The sequence below is a fragment of the Hyposmocoma kahamanoa genome, unplaced genomic scaffold (genome assembly GCF_003589595.1).
Source record: "Hyposmocoma kahamanoa isolate Upper Pololo Valley unplaced genomic scaffold, ASM358959v1 88, whole genome shotgun sequence".
Taxonomy (NCBI): Eukaryota; Metazoa; Arthropoda; class Insecta; order Lepidoptera; family Cosmopterigidae; genus Hyposmocoma; species Hyposmocoma kahamanoa.
In genome coordinates this window covers 3,704,811-3,726,188 of record NW_020654466.1, presented here as the reverse complement: position 1 = coordinate 3,726,188, position 21,378 = coordinate 3,704,811, and the positions used below count along the sequence as shown (strand labels likewise).

At 38.3% G+C, this 21,378-nt stretch overlaps 1 protein-coding gene across 1 annotated transcript; it reads left to right on the top strand.

Annotated features, from left to right (window-relative positions):
- Positions 1–905: 905 nt before the first annotated feature.
- LOC113235877 (glycoprotein-N-acetylgalactosamine 3-beta-galactosyltransferase 1-like) lies at positions 906–17,024 on the top strand. Its single transcript, XM_026471798.1, has 6 exons — positions 906–1,035; positions 2,577–2,794; positions 9,419–9,557; positions 12,903–13,129; positions 14,991–15,145; positions 16,839–17,024. Exons 1-6 carry the CDS (start codon positions 1,013–1,015, stop codon positions 17,022–17,024), a joined length of 948 nt encoding a protein of 315 aa, XP_026327583.1. The 5' UTR covers positions 906–1,012.
- Positions 17,025–21,378: the final 4,354 nt, after the last annotated feature.

Genomic DNA, 21,378 nt, shown 5'->3' with positions numbered 1-21,378 from the left:
AGTATTTGAAAACAATTTTAAACATTGTTTTTAAACAGAGTGTTGCTGCTATCTTCAATCCTAATCTAATTGTTAATGTAGAGAAACGTCTCATAAAATTACGGTGTGTGCGACCAGCAGCGATGAATTTCACTGTTCCTTTCGCAATTCTCGCGTTTTCAAGTGCAATATCCGCCTACGATGTAGAAGATGAAGTCGCAGACCTTATCGCAAGGCCAGATTCAGATGGGTGTACAGATTCGACTGTGCCTCAAGAAGATATATTAAAAAGTGCTTCACAAAATCCTTTACAAATTGCTTTATCTCGGATCTTTGAAATTAGATGGAGGCACAATAATATAGCCGCAACAAATTTAGCCAAAAAAGTTTCTTCTGCCATAGAACCAATGAATCAAGTTGAAAATATTACGACGACAAACGCTTACCATGTAAATAACACCGAAATTTCCAATTACGGACCAAATCCAGGTAGATTTACCGAGCACCATGAAGCTACACTAATTATTATGGAAAATTCGGAATTGTTCGTTTATTGCCCCAAATCAATTAAGGAAACATTAAAGAATAATACATTTGAATCCATTGTTGAATCCATTGACTTACAATGTTTGAATCCGAACAACAAAGACAGTATAGTAACATAAGTGAAATTTTAAATTAGGAATACTTGATTCTAATACTTACATCGTCGTTAGAGTTTAAATTTAAACCGCCTAATAATAAAAACGGACAAAGTTAGAAGTTTTATATGGGTAACGTTTTCGACGAAAATGTGAATATTAAAATGCCAGAGGTTGTATTGGCATCACAAGATACTCCACAGCCGATCCCCGTGACATTTGTTGTAAATAAAAATTTGTCGGCAGTGTGCGAGTGCAATAATTGCGAAAACATGAAAGGATGTACAACGGCGAAACGGGCACAGAGCAAGCGAGGAGCACAGAATCGATCAAATGTTTTGGGATTGGATATAGAAATCTGGCGGTCGGAAAAGGTATTACGGAAGCAAGATATGGCAAAGAGAATGCTGATACAGTGAGTCATGAACGACCCATTTATAATGTATAGACTAAAAACATTTACTTATTTTATTTATTTATTAAACTTCATTGCACATATTAAGTAAATGCGGACTTATGCCATTAAGCGTACTCTAACTGGAAAGCTCAGTGCTTAATAAATAACAGGGATGGATAACATGACAGATAAAAACAAATAAAATCTATGTTCATAAATAATTATGATACATTACTTACACACAATTTAAAAAACTAAATATAAATACAATATATAACAATACATAATGAACTACATCCATATACAAACAATCGATTAAATATAAACAGAGTATATTAAGACTCTAACATGAAATAATGTACTAATTACTTGAAAGCTAGCTTATTCGGCACCTTTTAACTATGGGTGGCAGAGCGTTCCAGTAAAATATAAGTAGATTATCAAAGTGTTCACATACATTTCTGTTGTCATAGGGTTTAGTAGAATTGGTTGAATTCACTGAAAACCAGTTCGTCAACAAGATCACTTGCCGACCTAGGTCCGTAGCTCGATACGTATAAATTTACAAAACAAGTTTTCTTTAATGTTTTGGTGAGGTGTCTCGATCTGAATATTATGATTGTTCGAAAAAGAAACAGATTTTGAGCATCGCTCACGCAATCTTGCAGTTCTATTGTTGGATACCTACTGGGTTTAGTTGCGCCTAATTTGAACTCTAGTTGCCCATCCAACTAATCAGTAAAATGAATTATCTTCGAAGATAATTTAAGATAGCTTATCTTAGGCTGCTAACAGATTGCTTGCATGTTTGCAGTTAATGGGTGAAGACGTAATCAACTTCACGCTGCCGAGACCTTGACTGCATGAAGTTGATTACGACTTCACACAATAACTGGAACATGCAGTCTATCTGTTAGCAGCTTTAGATGACTTGCGTGGTCGAGTGGCTTGTACGCCGGTTTTCGTTGTGTTGCCATCTCTGAGCTCCCGGGTTCGATCCCCGGCCGGGTCAATGTAGAACAACTAAACCACAAGCAACCACAGTTTGAAAATTTAAAAAAATATTGAATTGATATTTTTGCCAATAATGTGATAAAAATTCATAATAGTTAATTATTCTTTGACAAACGAGAATATTTAAATTGCTTTCATTCAGTTTTTTTTCTCAATTCCACAATTTTGTATTACGACAATATTATAATAACAGTGTGATATACAACTACTTATCTGCAATGACAAAAATAATAGCAATAAAATAAGGCTTGCCAAGATCATGTGAACTTTATTTGGTTCACAAATCTCGTGTCCTTTCTCATCCCGTAATTTTGCAAAACTTTCCATCACCAACTGATTTTAAAAAAATGTCTTCTTTACAGTCGGACACTTTTCTTGCTATAAATATCACGCATGATTGGGCAAATGTACAATGTGTCGTCCATCACGTATAGTAAAACAAATTCCTTATTTTTACTAAATGAAATATTTATGGTAAACTTAATACTTTGAACTGGACAACTAATTCTCAAAACCATTTGTTAACGTGTCTTTCTTTATTATAGTGACCAAGGAAATCTATCTAATGTGCCTAAACTCAATCGAAACTTGAAGCTAATGCATCCAAAAGACGACACATCGATCGCTGAAGCTCTTGCCGCCAAAATAAGAATTCTGTGTTGGGTAATAACACACCCCCCAAATCATGACAAACTGCCTGTTGCTATAAAGGACACTTGGGGAAGGAAATGTACTAAGTTAGTATTTTTGAGTACGGAACATGGTGAGTTTTTTTTATAAACTTAGGCTTCGTGTACATTATACTGCACGTTTCTTGCAATATAAACCTTACGGAATAAACATTGGCGCACACTTTATAATATAAGTAAAACCTTTCAGTCGTACTGCAAAAAAAGCACACCGTTAGGCATTTATTCGACACAAATTTCATCGCAACGACCGCGTGTACGCTCTATTTATTTAGATTTTACGTTTTAACTTAAATTTGACCGCGTGGTATTTTTTTTATTACACATGTATGTACACTACGTATTTTTATTCAATACGCCAGATGCTATATAAATGATTTTTTCTTCATCCTGTAAAGTTGTCAAAATTAAAATAGTCCTGGTTGCCATTTCACCACCACCTCTTTCACACGGTGAGTTGTCATAGGCACGTTTTTTAACGGATTTCAACCGAACCGGACGGTGTGTTTATTTTTGGTTGAAAAACTATTTTTTGTAATTTTTTAGATTTTCGCATATTTTTTCCAATGTATTTGTACGCATGATTTATAGGATGAACCCAATACATTCTGTTACACCGATGGCAAAACCGTTGGCGTCTTCTATTATATATATTCAAAATTCAAAAAATTCAAAAATTCAAAAAATGTTTATTCATTGTACAGTCGGCATTAATACAAACAAAGGTAGGGACCATCCTATTAAGTAAATAAATACCTGTGTCAGGAGGTCCCGCTCTTCCTTAACTCATGCATACTTATGCTATAGACTATGTACACAAACAAAAATCAAGAAAACTTAAGAATAGTTGACATTTACCTACCTTAACCTAAATGTATGTGTGTGTGTTTTGGGAATGTGTGGTGTGTGTGTGTGTGTGTGTGTGCGCGTGCGGCTGTAGTGTATGATAACTGTGTATGGAAATAATTATTAATTGTTCTAACGTGCTTTTATATATAAATCGTGTCGCCTATAAGCTAATAAATATGCTGCAGAAGAGCTTCTGTGTCATTATAATTGATTGTTTCGAGCCATTTTACTAAATTTTCTTTACATTTCCGTGAAGTTAATTCGAAGATATTTAATTGTTTATTTAATTTGTTATATATGAATGCTGATTGCGAAGTGTACTGTCTTTGTGCAAAAGTAGTTCTAATTTCCTGTACATTAGCAACTGTGTCTTTTCGCCTTCTTGTCATTGCATCAGAGAAAAATGGTAGAGACTTGTGCAATCTTAAAATTGTTGACAAGATATACAGTTTTCTTACTGTCAAGACCTGACTGAGATTATATAGTTCCTCCGTAGGGAATCTAAAAGGTTTGAAATGTATTACTTTAAGTAAACAGCGCTGACTTCTTTCGATTTCCAAAAATTTTGATTTTGTTGCACCTCCCCAGATTGAAATACAATAACCCATTATCGACTGTGCCAGGGATATGTATATTTGTTTAATTAGTTTTTTACCAGCTACATGTCTCAATTTCCTAAAAATCCAGGTCAATTTTCTTACTTTTCCGCACATAAATTCAACCTGGGGGTGCCAACTCAAGCGCCAATCTAAGACAACTCCTAAGTACTTACAAGAGGAAACTCGTTCAATAACAGTACAAGCACAATTACTAGAAGCAGTACTGTCACAATGATGAATTCTCAATAAGAGATCATCTCTTGGTTGCGATGTATTATTTATAGAAAAACATATGTAGTTTGATTTAGCAGTGTTTAAAGTAAGAAGATTATGTTGGAGCCAATTAGTTACTTTTGTGAGTGCAGATTCAGCGTTTGCAAAGACCGAGTTCCACGTTGCGCCTACAAAAACGATTGCGGTATCATCCGCATAGGAAATAATGCGGCCACTTTCCAAATTTATATTCAACAAATCATTGATGTAAATCAAAAATAACGTAGGACCCAGCACACTGCCCTGGGGAACACCGAACGATATCATTGAGTCCTTACTAGTGTAATTATCAATTTTCACTTGCCGAGTTCGATCACGTAGGTAATCACTAAGTAAGTTCAGTGGAGTACCTCTAATGCCAATACACTCTAGCTTGTGCACAAGAATGGGATGTGAAACAGTATCAAAGACCTTTTTAAGATCAAGAAACACCGCTAAACATTTCCTACCTTTATCCAGCTCTTTAGTCACAGACGACGTCAAAACAGAAACCGCATCCTCAGTGGACATTCCACGTCTAAAACCGAACTGAGAATATGAGAGAATTTTAAAGTTCTCGAGGTAAGAAATTAGACGGTTGTTTATTAGCTTCTCAATTATTTTAGATATAACGGGTAGCACTGAGATGGGCCTGTAATTGTTAACGTCATCTTTGCTCCCACTCTTATGCACAGGTGTAATTAAAGATTTTTTTTAGACAGACAGGAAAAGTTCCTTTTTGAAAACAAAGATTAGTTAGGTGACTTATTACAGGAACAACAAAAGATCTTGACATTTTTAAGAACCTAGTGGATATGTTGTCCCACCCAGGCGCATTCTCAGATCTAAGTCCAGATAGGAAATCGTCAACTTCCCGAGGATCAGTCTCTAAAAGAACAAAAGATGACAGCTGTGTAGGCAAAGACGGAAGATTGTCAACTGGAACGGTAATATTTTTTGTGAGGATATCTTCAGCGAGGTTCCTTCCAACATTTGCAAAAAAGTCATTGACACAATCTACTGAATCGTATGGTGTTGTTTTAATATTTAATAAGTCAGTATTCAATGTTTTGTTAGGTCTTAAGTTAGTTACAGTTTTTATTGTTTTCCAAAGTTGCTTCGAGTTTTTTGAATTTTTAACTAATTGTTCTCTTTCGTGCTTGTGTTTTAATTTCTTTAATAAATTATTGCAAAAATTGCGGTATCTCTTGTAAGTAATTTTAAGTATTTCATTGTAAGGGTCGGAACGTAACTGAAGTTGCATTTTGTTTCTGTTTCTAATACAGCGAAGCATACCTGGAGTGACCCATGGCTTAATAACACGTTTTCTTCTAGGTAGAGTTTTAATCAGTTTATTTTCTTCTAGCGTTACAGTAAGTTTGTTTATCAATTGTTCAGCGACAAAGTTAGGATCATCACTAAAAAGCAGCGTTGCCAGATTATTCTCAATAAGTGTAGTGATCGCTTTGTCATAATCGATACTTATTACTGTCTTGAGACAATTTCTGCTTCGAATAAGTTTGGACAGTTTCATGAAAATGGTGTTATGATCTGTTGTAGTTGTATTTAACACTGCTATATGAGAAGACAATTTATTTTGGTCAAGTTTTAGCATAAAATGATCTAGGCAACTGCCGTCTCTCGTCGGAAGGGAATGGCCAGGAAGTATACCATGCATAGAGAGCATATTTAAATAATAAACCCTGTTGTTACGTTCATACGACGTTTCATTACATACTGGAATTAGATTAATATTTATATCTCCCGTGATTATAACGTTGTGATGAGATCTTAAAGTTTCTAAATGATTTCTGAGAGAATCAATGAAATTAGTCGCATCAGATTTTGCCGGTGAGCGATAAATACATAGAAAAATATGATCAAAAACATTTATTTGAATGCAAGTTGCTTGGTCAAGTTTCACTTCCTTCAAATTCGCCTTAAAATTACTTTTAATGTAAGTCACTACACCGCTATTCTGATTTATGTTATATTTCGTTGCAAGACATGAATAATTAGCTAAGATAGGAATCGGCTTATCCATACTAAGCCAACATTCAGTTAGTATAAGAGCATATAAAGCTACAAGTTTAGACTCACTTAGAAAAATAGAACGCATACTTCCCGATATGGTGGAAACAAGATATTTATACCGTAGTACGCGGATAGGCTCCAACGCAAAGAATCAAATATGAGAAGACCTGAATGTGGAAAATGTAAACGAGTGATCAATGGCCTGCAAAAACTATAATACATGGCAGGGATTTTTGTGCATTTTTATGAGATACACCCTGGTCAATTTCCGCGGGAAGTAAAAAATGTTCGAAATTCAAATAAACAAGATGGCCGCCATACAAATTTCGAAGCCTCCTATTACGGAAACTATTAGAGATAGGTAGGAGGTGCTCGAAGGAATGTCATAGAGGGTAACACTGGTCAATTGCCTGGTTTAAAATAATTCAAGATGGCGATTTCAAAATGGCGGCCGAAGAAAAACTTGCTTCGATCCGGCTGAAAATTGGCATGCGAGGGTCTTTAGGAGTCCTTAATCATAATTTGGGGTCAAAAATTTCCTTTCGCCATTTTTTAATACGGCTGCCATATAATTGTTTTTTTCGTTAAAAATAGCTGCCGAAAGAGATTTGCTCTGATTCAATTGAAAATTGGCATGTAAAGGCCACTAGAAATGCCGGATAATAATTTGTGCTCAAAATTTGTTTTTCGCTATTTTCAAATATGGCCATCATAGAAGCGTTCGTTGGCGGCAGAAAAAAAATTGCTCAGATTCCTTTGAAAATTGGCATGGGGGGTCTAGGAGTGCTTGATAATAATTTGTGATCAAAATTGGTTTTTCGCCATTTTTAAATATGGCCACCATACAAACTCTTTTAGCGGTAGATAAAAATTTGCACCAATTCGATTGAAAATGGACATGCGGGGTCTTTATGGCTGTTTAATAATAATTAGCGGTTAAAATTTATTTTCACCGTTTTATTTCACCATTTTTCAATATGGCTACCATACAAACTTTTTTGGCGATACATACAAATTTCTTCTAATTCGACTGAAAATGACATGGCATCATAAATTGGGGTAAAAATTTTGTTTCCGCTGTTTTTCGATATAGCCGTAATTTATTTATGTAACTTGCTTTGCTCGGACTGAAAATTAGCACGAAAAGATTTGTAAGATTGTTTGTTAATAATTAGTGGTCATAATATATTTTTGTAATTTTTAAATATGGCCGTCATTAAAGAGCTATTTAAATTTTTTTAAAACAAAGTCCTAAGTGCCGAGGCCGCAGGCCGAGGTCCGCAGAGGGCGAAGGCCGAGGTCCGCGGAGGGCGAAGCCCGAAGCTTCCGCACGCCTTCGTATGGAGGTAATTATACACGGAGGCGTAATAGATTACGAGTACAAGATCTCACAATTGTAAAAATGTAAGGCATACTTCCCGATGTAATGGAAATGAGATACTATGTATATATATGTTAGATTCCATCTTCTTGAAAGCTATGTCAAAGAGAAGTATTTAGGGGGAAAAAATGGCAAACTACTGCCGAATTTCCTGTACTATGAATACCAAAACAACGATAATCCAGAATACTCGTCAGACCAAAACCAACTTAGAAACGTTCGTTTCTTAAATTGGCCCAAAGTATTGGTATGCGCCTGCGTGTCCCGCGTCGTTCCCTCATCTAAACTTGTGTGTAATCAAAAATGTAATGACATCCTTCAAATGACCAGTTTAGCTCTACCCTCGATCTACGGTCGCGTTCCCATTATATCGCGACAAAAGTTAGTATAGATTAAGGTGTCGTGTCTTGTACATATATTTAAATGAATTTGTTCACATATAGTACAACACGATTAACTGTCGTTACGACTTTTTTGACGTTACGACGACAGACTGTCGAGACAATGGGAAGAGCTAAAACGACAGTCGTTTCGTCGTATCGTCTGTCAGACGATAAATGAAACGTCACGATAATAATGTGACGACAGATAATTGTAGCTACAAACGACTCTGTCGTGCAAACGACAAGGCGGCTACCGTGTAGCGATAAATTGTCGTCACGAACGATTGTCGTGAACGACTGTCGTGTCTAGCTGTTACCACCATATGGTAACAGCTAGACACGACAGTCGTTCAACGATGAATAAACCGTTACGACATAATGGGAACTCGCCCTTATGTGTTTAAATTAAATATCTTAATGATAAATGTATTCAAATTACATATTTACAAAGAGCAACCTGTAGAGTGTCTTGCTTATTCTTCTAGAGCGAATCTGTTTTACCAATGAGTAGTAGAGTTTAATTAGCATGACGATGTCAAGTGTAATTCGCTTTTATATGAAATAAGGATTATTTGACTTGGACTGTACCTAATTCGTGGCTTCGATGTTGTTATACTGGTTTTTAATATGTAATTTGGAATTGTAATTATATTTTTCATTTCAATTGTAATTCTGACGCATATGTGTGTGCTATATGATGAATTTTATATATTTTTTGTGTGTTCCTGACCATTAAGGACTATGGCAGAATATCAGCAAGGACACTTCATTGTCCTCTGTAGCTGAGTCAATAGATCCATTTGACATGTGTTTTTTTATGATTATTAATTTGCATATTTTTTCTTTATTTGTATTGCATGTCAAATAAACCCTTGTATTGTATTTATTATTTTTCAAATTATATTTTGCAAACTGTAGGTACATGATAATAATGTGACAACCCTACTATTACAATATTATCTGGTCATTACTGCCTCCGTGGCCGAACGGTTACCATACCGGACTGCCACGCAGAGGTCCCCGGGTTCGATTCCCGGGCCGGGAGAAATATTTGTATGGCCTACATTTATTTCTCTCGTGAGTTTGGGTGTAATTTGTGGTTGTCTAAGTGTGTGTCCATGGCACCCGCGACACAGGGTTTCCCTAGTGCGGGGCTATGTTGAGTGTGTGCGTTATTATTATATTATTACTATATTCCAGACGAATCCATACCAACAGTGAAGTTGCCGGTGCGGGAAGGCCGGGACTATCTGTGGGGTAAAATGAAGGCAGCCATCCATTACATCTATAAGAACCATCGTCAGGACGCTGATTGGTTCCTGAGAACTGACGATGACACGTGAGTTGAAGTTGCCAAGTCGTCTGACAGTTTACTCGAAATGACGGAGAACATATCGACTAACATAAGATATTTAAATTTAATCGTTCCTTTTAGAAACAAAGTATACTAAGTTATACTTTTACTGTAAAATAAGCTCATAGTCGCCAGACGTAGGTATTTATTGCCGATCATGGGAGAGAAAATTCCTAACATTTGAATGAACTAAATTTTTCCGTAGATGGACGTAGAAAAAATGAAAATTTTGCTAAGTTTTTGTATCGAAGTTCAGTCGAGGTGCATAATTTTTCACTTTGAATCGATTTTTGGATCGTAATGGATCATGTGCCTCTGAATTCGTTTCAAGATTTTATTTTTTTTAAACTATCCAGTGACGGGATGAACAAGTCGTGCGCCTGATGGTAAGCTACATGCCTGTCCATAACAGTTGCAGTGCCAGTCAGAGCTTTAAATCGCAAAAATCTGAGGAACACTGCCACTGCGCCCGTCACCCTGAGACGTAAGTTGACAAGTCCCATGTGCCTGTAATTTCACCAGCACCTTTACTATTCACAATCGAAACACAGTAATGCTGACATTACTGCTTGGCGGCAGAAATAGGTAAGGATACTCTTTCACAAGGAGCTCTACTGCTTCTAATTTCAATAAAAAAATAATTTCACAGACTTTGGCTTCAGTCGGTTTATGACTTTCAATTAGAGTGTACTTGTTCGTCCAGTACCATGATGAAAAAAAAATTGAGTGATAATAGTAAGTGAGAAAAGACGTCCAGATGATACCGAAATAGCGACATTCGCCAAATATTGTAGACTTGTTGTAGTTAGATTTTGCCAAACAGCCATTTTGGCAAGCTTATTTAAAAAAAAGGCCAATATAAAATAGAGGTTCAGAAAGAGACTGTTTTGTTTAAATTATCGAGTGACGTCCACTGCTCCTCCTAAGATTTCCAGACTAGCCGATCGGACGCGACGTGCATCTATTGGTTACCCTCCGCCCTTACCAGGTCATTCGTCCATCTTATAATGAGCCGTCCCACTGAACGCCTTTCGAGAGCCTTTCTACCCCATCGGCTTTCAGTTCTACGAGCTAAGTTCTGCCACTTTAACTTGCTAATCCTTTGAACTACTTCGGTAACTTTCGTTTCTCTACGAATCTCCTCATTTCTGATTCGATCACGTAGAGAAATGCCGAGCACTGCCCGCTCCATACCTCGTTGAGTGATTTTAACGCCCATAGTGAGTGACCACGTCTCAGAGCCGTAGATTATCGTATCGCAGGGTTGTCTACTAATAAAAACTTGTAAAAAATTACTCAAATAAAATTAATTCATTAATATTGACAGTAAAGGCTAACCCATTACTCTTGTGTTCGAGTAATTTTCACTAGAAGCTAAATATGGTGCATTTTTATTATTATTATTATGGTGAATTTTTGGGCCTATACTAATAATTATTGTTGCAAGCAAAATTAAGCAGTTCTGCAATGACGTTACAATTTAAATTAAATGTTTTAGTTTCATTATATTTCTTTACATGTTAACTCTGGATATTTTTTTTGTGGTTTTTGTCACACCCCGGACACTCCATACAGCGTGAGCGGTCGAAAGTTATTTACCTACTACCATTACATATAATAAGGTGCTGTCTGTAAACGCGCAAATATGTGCGCGAAGTGGTAGGGTTACCCATCACTTTCTCGTACAATTACGTTACGTTGTCAGAGCGGTAACATAGCGAAAATTCTAACGCGAATCTGTTTCTTTAATTCTATTAAGGCAATTATCACACTGTACCGCACCCCGCGACGGAGCGCGGAGCTGCGTTTTTTAACATTGTACTGAAGTACCTCAGTTTGTATGGAAAACACGCGCCGTCGAACACACTGACAACGCTTCAACTACCGCGCAGATTTTTAAGCTTAAGGACATGTTCAGTTTTCTATAATACTCGTAGATCTCGACGTCGATAAATTTATATTTGCTATTGAAAATCGACCAAATTTATCTTCATATTTTCTTAAATCTTTGTAATGAAGTTGAAATTACCCATTAATCGATCTGATTCGTAAAAAGGGATGTATCCAATATCTCCGGTGTCTTTTTATTTGAGTAAACAAAAACCAAACAGACAGTATGACTACAGCATCCTGAATGAGTTCTGTATTATTAACCGTTCTTGTCAAAGAACGATCTCAGCTACATATACAATCACTACGGCGATTAACTGCGAAGCGAGTACTTTAAGTGACGCGGGGCCGTTAGACTGCTGCCCCCGCGCCGATTAAACCGCGCGTTGACGCAGATCTGCGTCTCCGCCAGCGCGCGCGTGATTCGGCGTCTCGCGGGCCGTCGCGGGGCGCGGTGTAGTGTGATAATCGCATAATAGAATCGTAATAATTACACATGTTTATAGGTATTTATATCGATATAATTTTGTATTTTTCATTAATTCACTAATTAGAGTAATATTTAATATTTATTTAAAAAATATAATAAAAGCACTTAAAATGTTATTTTTTGGACAGGTACTTTTAAATAAAGTAACCAAGGTACAAGGTACAAGACGTTCGGTTCGAATCCGACCGGATCGAAGGAATTTTTTCTGAGTGTTCTATCTTTGTATTAATAATTATAACAAACTAGTGGAGTAATTTCACAAAAAATAATTGAATATCAATCAATCAATTCAATAAAAATTTAAGTAACCAAGGTATTTGAAACTGTGTGTTCAAGTTTATCATTACCTAGTTAATAATTAGGTATCAGTTTTTTTCATCTTCGTTTCATATTTCGGAAAACGAAAGACACTACTCTCTTTATCCAATTTAAATGGCGATAAACAGCCGTACACAGCACAATTTACGATCATTGTAAATAGTAACGTACAATGATGTTATATATGTATTAACATACAAGGTTCGCAATAAATAAATAAAAACTATATTCAGGGGCGTGGTGCGGTATTTAAAGCTAGGGAGAGGCGGAGAGTGTCCATTCTCGTTACTATTTTATTCTCTGGTTTTTGTATTAGCCCTGTCTTCCATTTGTTGGTAGGTCACTGCTAATACTAAACAAATAACAAACATTATCAAGCAAGATTAAATAAACTTGAAGCAGCTACGTGTTCCACAAATGTGTGACAATTAAGGCATTCGAGCATTTTATGACTCGCGTGACACATACGCGCAGTCGTTACCAGTAAACGACTTTTTACAATTGATTTCGGGTAGAGCGTGCCCGGAGGCATCGTTATTCCGGTAAATATTGTGGCATAGGGAATTCCATGTGATGTACATTTTCGTAGACTGAGTTTATTTATTGTCAAAAAATTTTCGCTTATGTTCCAGATACGTAATAATGGAAAATCTTCGCTATCTTTTATCCAACTACGATCACCGTAAACCTTTATATCTAGGCTGCCGCTTTAGGTCACATACTCCGCAAGGTTATATGAGTGGCGGGGCCGGCATGGTGCTGAGTCGAGACGCTCTCGATAGGGTTGTCAAAAGAGGATTGCGAGCTACCAATTTGTGCGACGAAGGCGATGAAGGGGACGATGATGATGCTAAAATAGGTAACTAATGTCACACTGCTAGACATAACAATAGTATTATAATTTAAAATATTTGAAATTCAAAATTATACTATTGCAGAACGTAAAATTTGAATCCCTACACATCAATACCGTACAATACAATAATGTTGTACAGATTTTTTTATAATATAAAGTGACGTGACGAAGAAGTCGTGCACCTGATGGTAAGCTACACGCCTGTCCATAACAGTTGCAGTGCCACTAAGAGCTTTAAACCCGCAAAGATCTGAGAGGCACTACCACTGCGCCCGACACCCTGAGACATAAGTTGACAAGTCCCATGTGCCTGTAATTTCACCAGCACCCTTACTGCTCATATTACTGCTTGGCGGCAGAAATAGGTAAAGTGGCAGTACCTTTCTTTTTCACACGTACTACAACTGTTATTAGAGTGAGAAACAGTTTTATTAAAATATAGCTACTTAACTCGAAATGAGACAACGTTATTGTGAGCTAGTTCTGGACAAAACAGTCTTTACTCAAAACTATGAAGTATTATTATTCCATTTTATTTTTAAATAAGTATATTTGGCAAGTAAGAAATTGTTTAGACGTCTACTTTTGAATGCATTTCTGTTTTGTTAATAGTGACATAATATCGTTTAATAATCTCAACACATTAATTAATAACGACAATCGTCGGGAATGCTGCAAGTCCGCATATGTAATGTGGTATTGGTGGGCGTATCTGCACCAAACCAAATGTCACATTAGAGTAATTTAACGTTATTACTTTGTTATTTCAACGGCATCGGGTATATAACCAGAAATAGAGACGAAATAAGGGCCATATATTCCTGGTAACACATTAACGATGCAGCTCTTATAAATATCAACTCCCGTTTGCACTGAAATATAGAAAGGCCAACTACTGACCTGTGCGTACATCTTCGTATATTCCAAAAAATATTGTGTATTTATTGTAATAAAGATAATATCTCTAACAATGCCGTGCACTTCTATTCAGTGTTGTGGGAAAAACAGCGAAACATCTAATTACAAAACAAATGGAACATTTCATCGGTAATTAAATATTAAATATGTAATTTTGCAATTTTCGTCCATTATAGCAAAGCTCAAGTTAACTGGTCGATTTGAAGTGAAACAGTTGACGACGCCCATTGACGACACCCGTCAATTGTTTCGAACTCGGGCTAGCCATTCGAAGCGCAGTTGTCACAGTTTTGATATGGCAGAATAGTTTTCAAACAAATTAAATGACATTTCGTCTCTATTTCTGGTTATATACTGGATGTTCAATGGCTAAGACTTTTATTTTTGGACCGTAAGCATTAATTTATATTGTCTACGGAGTGAACAATAGATTCCCGTAAATCACGCTAATTTGGTTGACGCAATTATCTGGTCTCAACCTAGGGAATTCCCTGTACTATGAGTATCAGAGCTATGGCATTCGCTCTGGGGCATAACCCAGAGCCCAGATCACCCAGACCAGAACCAAATTAGAAAAGTTCAATTCCCAAATTGATCCTACCGGGAATCGAAACCGCGATCGGTATGAGATAAATGGTCTGTAGTTCTGCAAATTAGTGGAGTATAAGTGGAGTGTTTCACAGCGCTGCTGATATTCTGCTCCAGCTCGCTATGTTAAAAAATAACATTTAAGCATTGATGGTAAAATGTAAAAATAGAATCTAAAGTCTTTGAAAAACAAGGTTTAGAATGCTTAACATCAGGGTCTGATTGTATTTACGATGTGTTTTTTTTTTTTGGTTACCGGTACTTGAGACCGCGTACCAGTACCGGCTGTGTTTAATTTTACATGTGCTATATGGCTAGCTGCTACGGCCTTGGCTACCACTCTAAATAATTTCTTCAGGTATATGTCTGCACCGCGTAGGCGTCAAGGCGGTAGACACTCGTGATTCAGAGCAGCGCGGGCGCTTTTGGCCTTTCAGTCCGCAAGACCACGTCGTACCTTACACCGACCCCGATTTTTGGTACTGGCGATATACTTATTATCCCAGTCAGTATGTAAGTATTTTATTATTATATTTTTACCGTATTAAAACTTTTCTTTCGAGTATTACGAGTTCTAGTTAGCAATAATTAGCAAAAGCAAGAAACTTAACAGTGGCTCGGATTACTTGTGTAACAAAAACGTTTCAGTGTTTAAATTGAACGCAAAATTAATACTGATAAAGTGGAATTGACATTGTACTAGTGAAAGGTTTCAATACCGGCTACCAAAAATCAAGACACGTAAAATTTATCACATATCTAAGCATGCATTTTGCGTTCAATTTTACATGAGCTTAGCTAATTTGGTCCCTAATTCCGAGTATAGTTATTGCGAGAAAAAAAGAAAGATACGAGTAGTCTTCCACAGGTGACGCGAGGCGAGACGAGGCGAGACGAGAATTGAAATTTGTCTGGCTTATTTCCACCAATATTAATAGCAACCTCCCCGCCCGACGTACCACTCTTTGTCCCTATCTACCGACCTGAAATATAGGGTTTTCCGGAGAGACTACGGATTGAATGGCAAGACCAGGGTCTAGTTGAGGGTTTGAAGTCAGTAGACGCGCGGGTCACGTCAGTTGCCCTTTAAGTCGGAAGCTTTGTCCGGACATTGTCGCAGGACATTGCGACTGGCATCTCCGGTACTAGCCCTGAGAGCAAGTATAGGATAAGCTAGATATCCTCCGCCCACTTAGATTATTGGGAACTGGAGAAACGTTGCTTTTCGGCGTCGGGATGAGAACGTGTCTTACAGCTCCGCCACCAATGAGGAGATTTGGTAGAGGATGCAGAGTCGACGGCTTACCGGTGGCAACCGCTAGTTGTGCAATACGCAACAGGAAGTGAGCATGTCTACAGCTCTGGTACCCATCTGGAAAATAGGGATAGTACTGTAGACCAGGCTGTATGATTTGTTTTAGAACTGGCTGAATAAATATAGGTTTGTATTTAGAATTTCATAAAAAAAAGCATTGTAAAAAAAGAAAATCTTGGCTGTTCTGGACAAAGCTTCGAAATTGAATACACGCAGTAAAGTTTTATTTATGTTTCTTTTCCTCGTTTCTCATTGAAATGTGCCTCTCGCTACGCTAAACCACGGCTACGACCCTTACAGTACTGTACGTGCGTCCGGGGCGGCTCACTCGAGACACAAACCTCTCGAGAACCGGAAGTCAAGTAACAGAGGTCTGTGACAACCCTTTACACTGGCTAATCTGGGGTCAGAACCTGAAGCTATAAGGCTCCTGCACGCGCACAGGTTATAGTACCCTTCTCGTATACCCTCAGGGTCGGTACGGAGGGTCACTATAATCTAAACTGATGTAGAAAGATATGGGGCTCTACCATGCTTTTCCTGTACTCCTAGAGCACCTTGGGCAACAATCGGCGAGTTGTATCTTACGCCGATTGGCAAATCCTTTCACCAAGCATTAGTGTTTGTTATCGATTGTATCCAATAAGAAGAATCATCACTCTATGCTGGCAGCAATAAGGTTCAATATTACAACTAAGTTATATTTGAATTCTCGTCTCGCACATCCCCGTCAATCCAGACCATTTCCACCGACGATGCGTCGGTGGGAATGGAAATTGAAATCTAGCCACAACAAAAAAAAACCATTAACCGCCGCTATTTTACGATCGGCGCACCTGTCTATTACGAATTAACCTGTTGTTGATATCTTACCAAGTTCATCTTTACCAGGGTGTCGATTGCTGTTCGGACTACTCAATCTCCTTCCACTACCAGTCTCCGGCAGACATGTACACCATGGAGTTTCTCATCTACAAACTACGACCATTCGGCATACAATACAGCTCAGGGCGTTTGCCAAAAATTTTGAAAAATTCTAAAAACTTAACGAATATCACAAACTGGAAAACTACTTAATTGCTGCAAAAACAAAGATAGGCCAATTAAAGGCTAGCGCATTTTAAGTACTTATATATCGTGTCTTTGGAATTATAAAGCTACAATCCTTTGTCACACGAAGTCATAAAAATAATACGAACAAATTATATATTTCTTATAATCGAACATAATATAAAGATCGAACATTTAGCAAAGATTCCTTTAATCCGGCTGGATTCGAACCAACGTCTTCCAGCAAACCGTGCCAAATGCCAACTAGGCCGCGGAACGAACCAGTGGACCCTACGAATTTTTCTATATGCTTGTTGCAGTTCTTTGTTTTGGTGACCAAATATATTCCTCACAGATGGCGAATGACAAAATTCGAAATTGGAATTCAGCCAGATCGAAGGAATTTTTTTTCACCTCACTAGCTCGGAAAGGCTTTCCATTAGAAATCTGCGCGCAAAAGCGTTTTTTGCACCCTAGCGTAGGAAAGGTTATTGAAATTCGAACTTGACGATGGGCTGTGGTGTGGTGCACCAAACTTTTTCTTTCCATGAAAAAAAGATAATGACACGTTCAACTACGCGATTTGTCATACATTGCTTATTTATGTAACATTAATTGACAATATTAACGACTTGTGTTTATTAAATTATTTTAATTCGTGAAAGAATTAAAATAATTTCAATGTCACTTAATCACACAAAATAAAAGTACAAGCAAGGATAAAAATTGAAGAGGTGTAAATTCAGAACGCAGCCGAAGATTAACTTTTTCTTATAATTAAAAAAAAACTGATTTTTTATAGTTCAACTGTTTTTCTTTCATCCACCATTTTCCTCGCTATAGTGAGGTGAAAAGTTGTGTGTTTCGCTCGGCAGCAAAATTGGTTTTGCATCTCGTGTCTTGAGACCTTCGCTACGCTCAGGAATCTACTTTTGAACTACGAGCAAAGCAAGTCGAGAGCGAGCGGTCTTGGCTTCCTTCGCTTGCTCAGGTTCCAATACAAGCAGCATAACAAATAGCTATTAAGTGTTCGGTCTTTGTATTAATAATTATAACAAACTAGTGGAGTAACTTCACAAAAAATAATTGAATACCATGGTAGTGAGAGATTCTGAAATTCAATAAACTTAATTAAAATTATATACATAGGTAAGGTGGCAGTACTTCCCTAGACTAACTTATTCACATAGAGCTCTATTGCTACTAAATATCAATGCTCAGAATGAATAAATGTGTTTTTTTTTTAGTTTAATTGGTTTAGAAACTAGTGTTACGTTTTATCAAATTGACATATTTATGCGTGTTTTTGATAATTAAATTTTATAATTTTAATAAATTATTTTAGTTTGACTTTAATGTGGTGTCTTGACCTCTGCCGTCCACTAACTAAAATGGGGCTAAGTGAGAAATGGTCAAATATCCGTTTTAGTTACAAAAAAAGAAAGCACAAAATTGTCTTTTGAAAACAGTTAAAGTTAGTTAACGTGTTCAAGTTATCGGACCTTGCCCTAACGATGCATAACTATCATTAAGTAATTTCAATATTCTAAAACTAAGGGATGATGACACGCACACACACTCACACACATACACACCAGAAATACATTTTCTTAATTGTTAAATGCGTAGTGGGGGGGGGGGGGGCTGGAAGCTATAGCACAGGTTTCGACCTAGTTTGATTCCAGCTAAGATTTTCCACTTTAGATTATTAATAAAGTACGACGTTATGTAGGTGATATCAAAATCTTATAATTGAGAATGAAGAGAAGAAATAAAATGGTAAAAATATTCTCGATATAAGTATTTTTTTTCTTAGCGTTCGGAAAGAAACTATAATCTACTTTGGAAATGTAACTATTAACGGATTTAAGTAGCGTACAAAATACTAGATCTGTAACAATAAAACATGTCGCTCAGCTTAAACTTGTAACGCTGTACCGATGCGGTTTGGAGACATCACACGCCCGCGAAGAATTATTATGTCAACTTTTTTGTTATAGTTTCGTTAAGATTATGTTTCGTTACGTTAACTAAAGTAAACACGTGGTTAAAAATTAATTATTTCGTTTCAGAAAACGTTGAGTCATTATTGTAGACTACTACGTAAGCCGTACATATATTATCCATCAGGGTTACCATGCACTATAACACTTAAGGACCCCGATTCAGAACTCTTCGATATTTTAACCGCATCGATCGATTGGATATCGTTCTCTAATCGAAGGGTGCTTTCGGAGCTATTCAGAACCTTCGATTCGGATTCGGGTACGATATCGTTATCCAGCAGTGTTTACGGAGTTAGTCGGTGTAATAGACTATAAGAAAAATGAAAATCCTTATTAAAAATCTTTATTATGTACGTTTTTACGACTTTAAAGGCCTTAATTAAGGTATGCGTTAGTTGTGGTTTGTTTTGTTAGATTATTAAGATAAATTAATAAAATTGAACAAAATCCAAACTTTATTTAAAATAATAATAGATTTCCATATTACAAACTTAAACAATAGGACGTTCGGTAAATTTAATTCGATAACTGTGTTCTGAATAACGTTTGTAGCCTTGGCCGGTCGAGAAGTTCGAGTAATCGTACGGGTGTGACGTCATTTCGGTTCAGAGTTTTGAATACGACAGTTTGACGTTCGATTCGGGTGTTTTGAATAAAAATGAAAAGAAATCGTACGATATTAAATCGAATCGGTCGATAATTGAGTTATCGTAAGGGCTCAAAGGGCTAAGCGTACTGGCGATATGTCGCATCGATTTGCAACGATTTCTAACGACGAAATACAGTGCAGCATGCGGGCGACTAGCGATGTAACACTGCCGACGACCGAGCGATACTAGCAGAACTTTTTTGTTGAAAAATTCTGTTTTACGACTACCATAAGAAGAATAAGAAGAAGAAGATTTAATATTCATCCAATTAATGATAATAAACTGCCTCCGTGGCTGAAAGGTTACCATGCTGGACTGCCACGCAGAGGTCCTGGGTTCGATTCCCTGGCCGAGAAAAATATGTGTATGGCCTGCATTTATTTCTCTCGTGAGTTTGGGTGTAATTTATGGTTGTCTATGTGTGTGTCCATGGCACCCGCGACACAGGGTTTCCCTAGTGCGGGGCTTTAAAAAAAGTTACATTCTGAGGCAATTACGAACTGCATCAATTAACCTGTCTGGGTCCATTATTATAATTGTAATTACTTATGTAATAATCTAATAATAATAGGAATAGACTAGACTTGTAACATCTGATCTCTGCAAGTCTCACGGCCAATGGTCGCCGATAGCGGGCACGCCGCACTAAGCCATTTAGTTCACTACATGTTAAACCCGCAATACATGTTGGCCGAGCCTTTTTTTTGCGTGGGGAAATCCTCCTTAGATACCTCTCCGCCGCGGTGGCAGCGGGAGGTTATTTAGGTTATCCGGACTTCTACCGGCTAAAACCCCACGGTGGCCTTCTCGGGTGCTCTGGAGTGGGAAGGATCCGGGATCGACTTTGCGCACCGGAACCCCCCCAGCACCTAGGAGGAGCTACGTCCTCCCCCTCCTCTCCTCACGACGAAGCGGGCCACACCGCCCTGTCGTCCTCCTCGTGGCTGCCTAAGTTACTGGCGAACGAAGCCCCCGCTCCGATCGCCCGCGGCCGCGAAGGTACGCCGCCGCCGAGCGGGATTGGCCTTCTCCCGATCTCCTTCTGAAGCATCACCGCTTTACAGAAGGAGACCACTGCCTCATGGGACTCTTGATCCGCCAACATAGCCGCTACTATGCCTGGCGGAGAGAGATCTCGCCCGATCCGGGCAACCAGGATGTTCCGCTCGGAGGCCCATGCGAGGCACTCCTCCAGCGTGTGCTGGGTGGAATCCTGGTCCCTCCCACAGTGGTGGCACTGCGTCGTCGACTCACGTCCGATCCGATTCAGATACTCACCGATGCATCCGGTGAGTATCTGTGTCAGTCGGAACGTGGTAACGCACTTCCGCTGGCTCAACCAGACTTCGAGATTGGGTAGGATCCGACGGCGCGCTGGCGCGAGATCCAGAGCTGTTCCAGCCCCTCGCGCCACTTCTCGATCGCCCGTCGGCGCTCCTGCCACCGCACTTCCGGCGGCGCAGCTTCCTCGTAAATACGCACGTCTAACTCCGCCAGAATGTCCAGCGGGGGAAACCGCGCCAGGACAGTCGACGCTTCTAAGGATACGGTGCGGTATCCTCGTGCGATCCTTATGGCGGCGCTGCACGCCATTGAGCATGGCTCTGCAACGCCGGACGCCCGTCAGTCGATGTGACCAGACGGGTGCCCCATACAGGGCCGCGGATCGCACCACCCTACCGTATAAATGGCGAACTCTCTCCGAAAGACCCCCCAGGTTGGGCA